General features: G+C 37.5%; 1 protein-coding gene across 1 annotated transcript; it reads right to left on the bottom strand.

Moving 5' to 3' along the window:
* Nucleotides 1-1,057: 1,057 nt before the first annotated feature.
* On the bottom strand, nt 1,058-2,808 carry LOC108344468 (uncharacterized). Its single transcript, XM_017582908.1, has 4 exons — nt 2,416-2,808; nt 2,039-2,262; nt 1,702-1,941; nt 1,058-1,514 (listed from the first exon to the last, which is right to left on the bottom strand). The coding sequence occupies exons 1-4, from the start codon at nt 2,806-2,808 to the stop codon at nt 1,058-1,060; spliced, it is 1,314 nt and encodes a 437-aa protein (XP_017438397.1).
* Nucleotides 2,809-12,819: the final 10,011 nt, after the last annotated feature.

The following is a 12,819-nucleotide window of genomic DNA, read 5'->3' as shown; positions in this document are numbered from 1 at the left end:
CATCCAAAGTATATTTTCATGTTGGGGAAGAAGAGGAGGAACGTCTTTCGTCTTTCGGCGAAGCACACCTGCTGTCTTATGTTTTCGGCAAGCACTATGGTGTTGAGGTGGTGGTAAGGATGTCTCGTTCATCTTCCTCTTGCAAGTGTTTGGGTTTGGCCATGCAACACAGTAGTGACAGTGTTAGGAGGTTGGGTGGAAAACCAACATGCTTCTGTGGTCGTAATGCAGTGTTCCGTATTGCGAGAACCCCTAAAAACAAGGGGAAAAAATTCTGGGGTTGCCCTAACTTCAAGGTGAGTTTGATATAACCATAAATCTATGTCTATTTATTTGGGTTTTGACGAAGGAGTGTGTGTTGTTTTTGAACAGGGTGGGAGTGGAGAATTTGTTGGTTGCAACTTCTTTGAATGGTGCATTGAAGAAGGAAATGAAGGAAATGGGTTGAATGTAGAAGAAAGGATTGGTAGTGTAAGAAATGAAGAAGTGGGTGTGATGAGCATGGAAGACAGTGTGTTGGAGATGGAAGAAACATATGGTGAAAAGATCAGACTGGGTTTTATAGAGAAAAGTTTAGTTAAGTTGGATAAGTGGTTGAAATTGTTAGTGGGGATGATCTTTGTCATATTTGTTTTGAATGTAATTGTATTAACAATGTTGGTGAAAGTTGGTTGATGTTGTGTCATCTGTGATCAGACTTGAAACTTGGCTTATATGTAATGTCTGTTTTATTAATGAAGGTGAGTTATTACAGTGATAATGTGTGTGATTTAATTTCATTTAATTATATTGTTACTTTAAGTGGAATAATCATAAAGCAAAATCATGACTAAGTGGAATAATGAGAAACATCATAAAGCAATGACCAATAAAGTTGATGAGTGATAACGAAATTGGGCAATAATCACTTTCTCATAACCACAAACATTGTCTTACATCATAACAAAACCTGTTCAAAATGATAACAACATTGTCTTACATATCCAAAATACATCATTCATCCAAAATACAAAATATAAATAAGTTCAGTACATTAGATCATTCATCACATCATTCATCAGATAAAGGCATAGTTGTTTGGTGACTCTTGAGTTATTGGAACATTTGTTGGTGGAGGTTGGGTGACTTCTACAGATTGGGCAGTAGGAACCTCTACTGTTGGAGGTCTTTGTGGACAACCTTTTCTGTTGTGTCCAAGTTCTTTGCACATGGCACATCTTTTCTTCTGCCCACCCTTTCTTAATTCACTGTTATTCTTCTTCAACTCCCAATCCTCTAATCTTCGTTTCTTCTTGGGCCTTCTTGGCATTACCCTCTTCTTTGATGGTAATATATCTGAATAGGGTGTAACATCCCAGACATGTTGTTCATTGATAGGGTTAATTATTGTGTTGTAAGTCTCTTCATAGGTAGAATTTCTAAACCAGTGCCCAATGTATTCTTCTGCATTTATATTCAAAAATTTCATTGCAGTGATGGCATGAGTATACAGAATGCCAGTAATTGCCCATTTTCTACATGTGCAGTTCATGTTGTCAACATTCACAACAAAATGCTCAACAAATTGTGAAAGATGTTTCACTTCAAATAATTTTTCTCTTGACCACTTGTATGTAATACACAATTCAGAACACAATTAGATGGATCAATATAATTGGAAATTTACTTAACATGAAAGGAAACACACATCATAAAAGTTACCTTGGTAACCAATATCTAGTTAACCAGGACTCATTCTGAAATCTGTTAAAAACCTTGGGGCAGATTGAACCTTGATATGATGTCATCTTTGTCCTGTTGGCAGCCCATCTCTTCATTATGTAAACCCTTATGTCTTCTAACATGCTAATAATAGGCTTAGACCTACTATCAACTAGCACACTATTAAAGCCCTCACACATGTTGTTGACAAGAGTGTCACATTGTGATCTAGAGGTGAATCTAGATCTTGACCAAAACTTGGGATAAATGAATATAAGTAGTCAAGTATGTGTCATGGCAAGCAAATATTTAAATAATTATAAGACTTAATACATACCTAGGTGGGATGGTAAGGAGATATTTAAATGCGTCTAAATTGATGTCTTTAATATTCCTCATTTCAGCCTCCCATTGTTGTGGGTGTGTGGCTGTTGCTGCCCTCCACATGAGATGTTTAAGGTTTTTTCCAGGAAATGTTTTTCTGAAGTTTGAATATAAATGCCTAACACAAAATCTTTGTTCTACACCAGGTATAAGATCTTGGATAGCTGGCAAAAGACTCTGACATATTGAAGATATTATACTTAACATTTGTTTAATAAATATATTTAGTTATATGTACAACATATTGAACATTGACTGACATTTTGTTGGTTTGAAATAAATGTGAATCCTACACATACAGCTGCCCCACCAGGAGTCTTTGTTTTCTACCTCAACAACAGCATATGCTATGGGCAACATTTGGCCAATTTCATCTCTTCCCACTGCTGTTAGTAACTCCCCTCCATACTTACCTTTCAAAAAGCATCCATCCAAGCCAATAATAGGTCTACAACAAATGAAGCTATCCTTGCATGCCTTCAAGCATGCATAAAATCTTTGGAATATGACCTCACCATTAATGTTATCAACTTTAATTTGTACTGTTGTACCTGGATTTGTTTTCAGCAGCTCATGACCATAATCATGAAGTCTTGTATATTGATCTTTGAATGACCCTTCAACCTTATCTTTTGCCATTGCTCTTGCCCTAAAATCCATATTTCTTGAAATTCCTACATTCCATTTCCTAGTGACTTTGTCCCTAATGTCCATGACCTTCATTGTAGGGTTTTCTCTCCTTTGACTCAACCACTTTGAAGTCATCAACTTTACATTGAAATCTCTACTACACTAATCAAGTTCTCTGATAGCCACTCATACCACTTGGTTTTCCAGTGTGCTTTGTCCTCACTCGCACACTTTCTGAGAAAACTTCCCAGAAGGTCACCCATCCCTAAATTGCTCCAGGCTAAGCACGCTTAACCATGGAGTTCTTATGGGTCAGGCTACCGAAAAGCAAATGCATTTTGGTGATATGAGTAGCCAAATCAATTCCTTTAAGCTATCTTTCAACTGTATAGTCCCATATCTATACAGTCTCCAGATCCCTCTCATTCCGGTGTATGTCTGATTCGTCCATGTACCCCTTCCACTGGAAGCCTGCCAGGAGCCGCTCATTGTCCGTGACGCTTTGCACCAGCGATCACTCCTCGCCCTCGTCAGAATGATAAAATTGTTGGAGGTTGATCCGAATAGGGTTTCTAGACCTTCAAAGGGAGAATCTTCAATGAAATTCAACAAAAATCCTTATGAAAGACCACAACTTTCCTATCGAGGAACAGTGAAGTGTTTTGAGTGTGGAGGAGCACATTTCAAAAGTGACTACCCTAAACATATTGGACAAAGAGTTGAAGGGAAGAGATGTTTCATCTACAATGATCCGGGAAACTTTGCTAATGTTTGTCCAAGGAAAAAGAAAGTGTGTGAACCACAACAACAAGATTCTGCTGAAATAAAACCTCGGGCAACAGGAAGAGTGTTTGCAATGTCGGCGGAAGAGGCTACTAAGCCAGGTACATTAATCTCACACATGTATGTTGCTAGAAGAATATGTATATGTTTTGTTTGATTCTGGAGCCACACACTCTTTTATATCCCTAGCATGTTTGAAAAGACTCGGATTACCAATGTGTGATCTAGGGTGTGAATTAGTAGTTTCTACACCACCATCGAGACCAATTACGACCAGTTCAATTTGTGTCGGATGCCCGATCCAAATTGCAGGACGCAAGTTCAAAGTGAACTTGATCTGCTTACCCCTTCAAAATCTAAACATTATTTTAGGAATGGATTGGTTGACAGCCAATCACGTTCTTATTGACTGCGGGAAACAAAAGATAGAGTTTCTAAATTTGAATGATTTAGAACTAAGCCCAACTCGAGTCGTTTCGAAGGATATCAAAGATGGAGCTACTTGTTATGTAATGTTAGCTCAGGAGAAAAGAGAGACTACTGAAGAACAAATCATCAGGATACCAGTGATAGAAGAATTTGTTGATGTTTTTCCAGAAGAAGTACCAGGCTTACCCCCTAGTCGAGAGATGGATTTCACAATAAATCTAGTGGCAGGAGCTGGCCCAGTGTCTATGGCTCCATACAGAATGGCTCCTGCCGAACTAACGGAGTTGAAAAAGCAAATCGAAGATCTCTTGGAGAAGAAGTTTATCCGTCCAAGTGCGTCTCAATGGGGAGCTCCTGTCTTGCTGGTAAAAAAGATGGATGAAATATATGAAAGACTATGACTTCGAACTTTTATATCACCCAGGAAAAGCCAATGTGGTGGCAGATGCATTGAGTAGGAGACATGCGCAGATAACAACACTGATGATGAAGGAATTAGAACTGATAGAAAAGTTACGTGATATGAACTTGGGGTTACAGTTGACCCCAGATCATATATAGTGTGGTCATTTGATAATCACTAGTGACTTCTTAGAACAAGTAAAGGTTGAGCAGTTAATGGATCAAGAGTTGCAGCAAAAGATCAGGTTGTTGGGCACTGATCAAGCCAAGGAGTTCGTTCTAAGTAAAGATGGCATTCTTCGATATAAGAACAGAGTGTGTATACTTGCAAAGACTATGTTGAAGCGTCTAATTTTGGAAAAAGGTCATAAAATTTGTCTTAGCATACATCCAGGTATGACTAAGATGTATAAGGACCTGAAGGAGTCATTTTGGTGGAATGGGATGAAGAGGGATGTGGCAGCTTGCTTGGTGTGTCAAAAGGCAAAAGTGGAGCATAAAAAACCAGGAGGGATGTTACAACAGCTAGACATTCCTCAATGGAAGTGGGACAGTATTTCGATGAACTTTGTAACACATTTACCAACATCATCAAAATGTACTTTGGAATGAAGACACACAGGAAATGACTTGGGAATTAGAAGAATTTATGATAAAAGAATATCCATATCTCTTTTGTTAAATAGATAATTTTCGAGAACAAAAATTTTTGTTGTTAGGGAGATTGTAAGACCTTTGAAAATATTTGTAATTCATATACTAGATTATTAAAAAAAAATGAATAGTAAAAAGTGAATAATAAAAAAAATGGAAGGGATAAGTATTCCACATTGCCTTGAGTCATAAGAGATCAGAATCCACCAAATTGTGAATAAAAAATTATTTTTGTAATAGTAAAATGAATAGAAAAATGAATAGTAAAAATGAATAGTACAATTTTTGGTTATAAATAGCCAAGGGGTGAAGGCTGAAAATTTACACCAAATACTTAGAGAAATTTTGAGAGAAGAGAGTGCGAGGAATTTTTAGTTGCAAAGGGGACATTCTGGAAATTTTCGGGGAACGATTTCTAAGGAGGGGATCAAGTTTGGAATAAATGTTTGAGAAGCTACCCTTGAGTCTTTTGTTTTGTATTACCTTAAATCTTGAATATGTAATGTTTTGCTTTTGTATGATTTTAAATATTGAATATGAAGTATCTTGTTTCTGTATGATCTTGAATTTTGAATGAAGATATGCTTCTGTGATGAGATCCAAGTGTATTAGTTGTAAAATGTGATGTTGATTATGTCATGCCATTTGTATGTTATTAGTTGTTTCTTTTTGTATTTTTGGATGGATTAGAAGTTGTCTAACCGGCTCTGCCAGATTCAACTTCTTGTTTCCCCAAACTTTTTATTGCTTTCCTTATTTATTTTTATTGTATTTTTGGAAGGATTAGAAGTTGTCTAACCGGCTCTGCCAGATTAAACTTCTTGTTTCCCCAACAGTTTTATTATGTTTATATTCTCTTATATTTTCTGGAAGGATTAGAAGTTGTCTAACCGGCTCTGTCAGATTCAACTTCTTGTTTCCCCAGCAGTTTTATTATGTTTATATTCTCTTATATTTTCTGGAAGGATTAGAAGTTGTCTAACCGGCTCTGCCAGATTCAACTTCTTGTTTCCCCAGCAGTTTTATTATGTTTATATTCTCTTGTATTTTTTGGAAGGATTAGAAGTTGTCTAACCGGCTATGCCAGATTCAACTTCTTGTTTCCACAAGACTTTTATTCTGTTTATTTTTCTCTTAAATTCTTGGAAGGATAAGAAGTTGTCTAACCGGCTATGCGAGATTCAATTTCTTAGTTACCCAAAATGTTTACATTATGATATTTTATTATTATTAATTTATTTTCCGATACATTCATGTTATATGGAATCTGTGATGAATACATTTTATTATATTGAATAAGTAAAATTATAAGATTTTGGGAGTAAATACTTAATCAAATGATGAAATTTACAACCTTGATCATTTCTTTTATTTTTTTTATCTCTTAGTAAAACTTTAATTGCTAATTAGTCTAGCGTTAAATCAATCTAGAAATTTATTATACAGTTTATAAGACATCGAAATTAACTTTAACTGTTAGGATCTTTAATTTGACAATTTTACTTAGAGGAAATAATATTATAATTTTGGGTAGAATGATCATCACTTTATTTCTATCTCCAACTTATATCAAGAAAATCTAAATTCTCCCTCCTCTTACCGATAAATTAAATTGAATTTTTTTTTGATTCAGAAATATATTATTATATTTTGACTACTCAAACTTGTAACTAGATATCTGAACTTGAAGAAATTAATTCTTCAAATTTTGATAGAGTCAACAACCCAATTGAATTGTGTTTTCAAATTGTATAAATTTTAATCTCTACCTAGTTAACCATTAGATTAACCTAAAATTTAGATAAGTAGTTCCTAATACATGTTGATGTATTTTGGCTGATCTATAATTTTTGATTGGTGGAAATTATGTGGAGTTTATACTTGTTATGGGAAAGACTAGACTTTAATAAGAGTATGATATCTGATAATAGGTTTATTTTATTTTTAATATTAATACTAAAATGGGCTATTATCAAATTATGATCAGAGAATGAACAAAAATTGAGTTAGGTGGATGAAAATATATGATTTATTGAGGTTGGAAATGTTGAGGTAAATAAAATAAATTATTAATTATGAAATGATGTTGACTACCGGGAGTAGTATATTTGGTTTATATCAGGAGACCTTGATGTAAGACATGAGGTTTATAGAAGCAGGCAGAGAGCGGTCTGACCATAAGGCTTTGACATAAACATATTGCTCATAAATCTTATAGAAGCAGGCAGAGGGCGGTCTGACCATGAGGCTTCGGAAAGTAAAACAGAGTATACGGGTAAGGTTTAAGGAAGCAGGCAGAGAGCGGTCTGACCATAAGGCTTCATGAGTAAGCATAGTATACTCGTTAGATTTATGAAAACGGGAAGGATGATTTTGAAGGAGTTAAGGAAAAATGAATTAATGATATTGGGATAATTGTGTTAATATATGATGAAATTGTATATTATAAATAAGTTTAATGATTGTTATGGTTAGCTTACTCTTATTTGTTTGTGCTATGATCGTATAACTCATGTTATACGTGAGCAGATAATGTTGCAGATGTGGTTGATAAAGCTTAGAGATGATGAGAGACATGCTGGGAAAAACGTCAGGGATTTTTGTAAAAGGAATAAATTTGTATTGGAAAAATATGTTGTGTAAAATTTGTAAGTTTAATTTCGAATCTATGTTGATTGATGAATATTATAATGTTTAAAATTTGTAAGTTTGGAATTTTGCTTTGGTTGATTTGAAATAAAGTGTGGTTATTTATATCAGATATCTAATTCATTTAGTTCTATTACTAGTAATACCTTTAAATTATTTAGGGTGTTACAGCATCACCCTCACCCTCAACCATTTTTGTACTAACATCACTATGATCCTCAACATCACCCTGATACCCATCACCTTCACCCTCATGGGCATCACCCTAACCCTCAACCATTTTTGTTCCTACTGCAGTATGATCCTGACCATCACCCTCATGGGCATCCCCCTCACCCTCCACCATTTCTGTTCCAACTTCAGTATAGACCTCACCATCACCCTCATGGGCATCCCCCTCACCCTCCACCATTTCTGTTCCAAGTTGACCATCACCAACAACCTGAACCTCCTCCACTTGTGTTGCAACATCACCTTCATCATCAATTTCACTACCAACCCAATCAATCATTTCTATTATTTCCGGTTCCATCATATTATGAACCACATACAAATGAACTTCATCATTTCACCTAGCAATGTTCAACATGTGCATGGCACCCCTATCATCAGTTAATAATTCTAACCTATCTGGGTCCACAGACTGACCTCCTAGACCGTACCATAATTCTTTGATGTCCATATGACCTAATTCTTTGACTGAGGCTACTATGCCAAAATAGTTCCACAAGTCTGGATCACAAGACCATTATGCTCTCTCTCCTTCAAATTTTAACTGTCCATTATCATCACTGAAAAAATCTCCACAATGGTGGACCACCGCCTTAATACGTTCATCATCCATATGAACAAGTTGCTTTTATAACCTGTACATTATGGGGGTTAACAAATCTTTCGAATATTACAGTCCTACCACTACGGGAACACTCACTCACTAACTAAACACTCACACTGACACAGACAGGGGGATAGGGAACAAAGTAACATCCCCACTAACGGAACACTCACACACAGGGGACCACAAAAGCTGATAAACAAATCAACAAACAAAATTCGGGACCACAATGAATAAACTACAATGTAACAATTCAACATGAAAAATGGGGACCACAAATCATTATAAAAATTGTTACAGACCAAGACAAAAACCCATTTGTTGAAGACGCACATGTTCGTAAAAGAAAAAATCCATTTATGCGTTCAAACAGAAAACCAAAGACGAAACGAAATACCTTACCTTAGTTCGCGTCAACTATCGGTTGGATTGTCTTCGTCTTCTCCAAGATTGGAGTTCTTGATCGTCCTCCACTTCGTCTCGCAACAACGAAATCAAATCCCCAATTCCAATTTTAAATCCCTAATTCTTATATACCTAAACTAAATAAAGGGTACTTATGCCACATCAGCACTATTTATTTAATCAAAACAGCCCACGTAAGTCATCAATACACATCACCACATTTTTTGTGCACCGCGTGGTTTTTACTTAACACTGTTTCACACCACTTAACGGTTAAGGTACTGTCGCAACCGGGATCGCGACGGGAGGTCGGCGAGACTCTTAAAAATAAGTTTAGTTTGAAAAATCAGAGTTTGGAGTCGCCACCGTAGTTTATTCTGGAAAACTACAGAAAAACCATAAAAGTAAGGCATGGTCTGCAAAATCAGAGATTTGGGCTCGGGAGTCGGTTACGTGTAGGGAAGGTATTAGCACCCTACAACGCCTGTCCGAAGACAGTACCTTTAACTAAACGTGCAAAGTTTGATGTGGTTTTCAGAAATGGTTATTTTCCCCGAAAATAACAGTACAAGACAAATTGAAACAATCGTACAAGACAAATTCAGATGAAACAAAAATGTTTTTTGTTTTTAGGGAGCCAGACAAGGATGAACCTTGCTCCTACGTATTCTCATTCATCATGAGAAATCAGGGTTACGTAGTTCTTCATACAACTCTATTTGAATTCTTCTTGGAAATCTTCTTAGAAATTGGTTTTTGATTTAATTTGGATATTAAGGGAAAATTTAGATTTTTGGGAGGAATGAACCTGACAAGGCATTGCCTTGGTCCTACGTATCTCCACTTTTGGTGGAGAATCAAGGCTTACGTAGTTCTGGCTCAGGTTCTTTGATTGATGATTTCATATTTTTGAGATTTTTGAATATTTTGTATTTTTGGTATTTTTGATATAATTTGATGAAGAAAGATAAGTTCAAAAGCTAACACCTGTTTTTTTTTGCAATTTTATATTTTTATATTTTTCTCTTCTTTTTCTGAAAGCAAAACAAAACAATAAAAATTCTAAAGACATATTTTTGTAATTTTTATATTTTTATTTTATTTTTAGAAACAAACAATAAAAGCTTGAAAAACTATTTTTGGATTTTATGATTTTATGTCTTTAATTTTTTTAATTTTTATTATGCAATGAAATGGGCTAAACAGAGGGAGAATTCTCTGCCAACTATCAGGGGTGTGTATGGAAGATTCGGGTGTAAGAAAGGAAATGACCCAAGGCCCAAATCCTTGGCTTTCTTCAATTGTAGCGGGCCAAGCCCTTTCCTTCTCTTTGCCGGTCCAACACCTTTCTCTCATTCTGGAGAAACATTTCTTCTCATTCTCAGATCAGCCAACAGCCAAGGACATTTTCTTTCTTCATCCCCGGCGGCTAGGTTCAGAGGTGGTGGTGGTGGTCAACTTGGTGGCGGGCGACAACGGTTCGCGGTGGCTCTGTGAAGGTTTGGGTGACGATGCGACGGAGAGAAATGGGCGAGTTACGGTGATGAGATGCGGAGTCCGCGGCGACGCGACAGCAGCTATGGCGCCTGAAGCGGAGCGAGTGAGGATCGAAACTAAGGTGGTACGACGGTGGAGTGGCCATAGTGGAGAGATTCACGGCGACTGGCGCTGCTGGTGGCGCGATATGGATGGAGAAGCGCGGATGGAATGATTGCATGCACTCTCGGTGGCGCGAGAGTGGGGTTGAGCGGAGGCAGCGGCAGGAGTTTCGTCGATGCGGTTGTGGCGAGGAAGCCGGCAGCGACAGCGCGACGCAGCAGCGAAGTTGAAGAAGGTGGCAGCTTTAGAGTGGTGATGACAGCGGCGGTTGCATGCAGAGATGAGGATGAGAACGACAACAACTTCGGAGTAGCAGCAGCAGTGGTGGCAGCGGGTTCGCGGGTGAAGATGAGGGAAAGATGAAAATGAAGATTGGTGATGGTTGGTGGTGGTGCAGTGACGCGTGGTAAGGGATGAAGATGGCGGAAGAGAATGGGGTTACGAAGAAGCATATATTGAGGAGGAAATGGTGAGTTTGTGTGGCGGTGGATGAGGCTGCGATGGAGACTACTACATGAGCAGAGTTTTAACGTGGTGGTGCGTGATGGAAGCTTCACGGTGGCTTGCGGCAGTTGAAGGTGATGAAGTGAATATGAAGATGGTGGAAGTGGTTTGAGGCAGCGAAAGCGGGGAAGACGATGATGGCTTACGGTGGTGAGGTGAAGGCGGAGTGGGTTTGGGTTGCAGATGAGCTGAGGTGGGGGGTCAGTCCAGTGGTGACTCGCGGTGGTGGCTTACAGTGGCCATGCTTTGTTCACCGTGATTGGGGCACAAGGGAAGATGAAGTTGGGAGGTGAAGGTTGGCTGGTGATGGTAGCTGCCGTGGTTGGAGGAGAGGAAGAAGATGTGTGTCGTGGTGGCAGGGAGGTTGAACGTAGAAGGAGATGATGAGGACGGTGAGATTGGGTTGAATGGTGGTGATGTGGTGGTTCACGGGTTTGGTTGTTTGCAGGTCCGGTGCTGGAGGTGGTGAGGTCAGAGGTAGACGATGATAGTGAAGTGGGTTGGTCTGAGATTGTGAAATGGTTGTGGTGGAATGATGGGTTGCGTTCAGCTTCACGATGGCTGGATATGGGTGGCACTGTGCCTTGGCTACCAATATGGTGGTTACAATGGCCGTGTGATGAGTGAAATATATTGAAAGAGATGAATGGAGGGAAGCATAAATGACGAGAAGTTTCGGCCTTGGCCTTGTATTTTTGTTGTGATTGAACCGAGAATTGGTAGATATTGCACTCAATAATAATATATAAAACCATGCATTTCAGTAGCTTAAGTACGTAGACATGCATTTTCAACATCATATGAACACAGTTTAAGCACACACCTCTTGAAGCTTTCTGTAACTTCTCAGTGTAGTTTCCTCGTCTTTGCTCTTTTTCAGCCTCCCCTTTTCTTTCAAGCTTTTTCAGTAGCTTCCGGGTCTCTCTTCCAGTAGCTATCTTCTTCCGTTTTCTATCCCCCCTCCCCTTTTTTTAGTAGCCTCCCTTCTCCTTTCTACCCCCCACTCTCGGGTGCCCTTTCCTCTCTTTTCGTAAAGGACCTTTGCCCCATGTGGCTTCTGCCCAGATTCCCGAAAGCTCATGGGAGAAGGAATAGAAAATATTTCTTGCCTTTGGAAAGCTGAAGCATGGGAGGCAGCCAATGGTGGCTGCCATGATGTGAAGACACGCTTCTTGAAAAGCTGGGCAGCAAACATGTGATGGATGCTAACATGGAGAACGTGAGTGCCAAAGTAGGAGGCAATAGCAAATGGGTAAGACAGCCACTGCAAACCGTGGGAATCTTCTTTGATTTTATCATTTTTATTATTTTTTAATTTTTATTGCATTTTTGTTATTTTGATTTTTTTGTATTTTGAATATATTAAAATTTTGGGATTTTATATAAATAAAATGAAAAATAAACTAAAGTTGAATAAAACCAAAAATGAAAACGAAAGTGAAATAAAAATGAAAATTGAATTAAAGATAAAATTAAATCAAAAAGAAAATATTTATTATATTTTTTATTACGAAAAATGAAACCAAAATGAAGATAAAATGAAAGTGGACATAAAGGTAAAAAAGACACAAACTTTGACACACATTTTTATTGTATTTAAACTACCCGGACAAAATTGGGTGTTGACAGATACAATGTGCTCATTTTTACAAAAAATATGACCCAATTGAGACAGATGAAAACCGAATTGAGATTTTCATACAAACTTGAGGACTAAGGGAGGGTTTAAACCAAATATTTATAATATTTTAATCTTGATTTCTTAATTCTAAAATAATAAATAATTTCTAAAACTAAAAGATATTTTTAAAAACAAAAATATTTTCTAAAATCTAATTTAAATC

The sequence above is a fragment of the Vigna angularis genome, chromosome 8, assembly GCF_016808095.1.
Source record: "Vigna angularis cultivar LongXiaoDou No.4 chromosome 8, ASM1680809v1, whole genome shotgun sequence".
In the NCBI taxonomy this organism is placed as follows: Eukaryota; Viridiplantae; Streptophyta; class Magnoliopsida; order Fabales; family Fabaceae; genus Vigna; species Vigna angularis.
The sequence above is the reverse complement of the archived record's forward strand: the minus strand, read 5'-3'. Positions and strand labels throughout refer to the sequence as shown.

Coding starts and splice junctions, on each gene's coding strand:
- LOC108344468 (XM_017582908.1), bottom strand. CDS start 2,808: ATGAAGGTCATGGACATTAGGGACAAAGTCACTAGGAAATGGAATGTA. Junction 2,263..2,415: donor TAGCATATGCTGTTGTTGAG/GTAGAAAACAAA, acceptor TCAATATGTCAG/AGTCTTTTGCCAGCTATCCA. Junction 1,942..2,038: donor CTCCTTACCATCCCACCTAG/GTATGTATTAAG, acceptor GTCAAGATCTAG/ATTCACCTCTAGATCACAAT.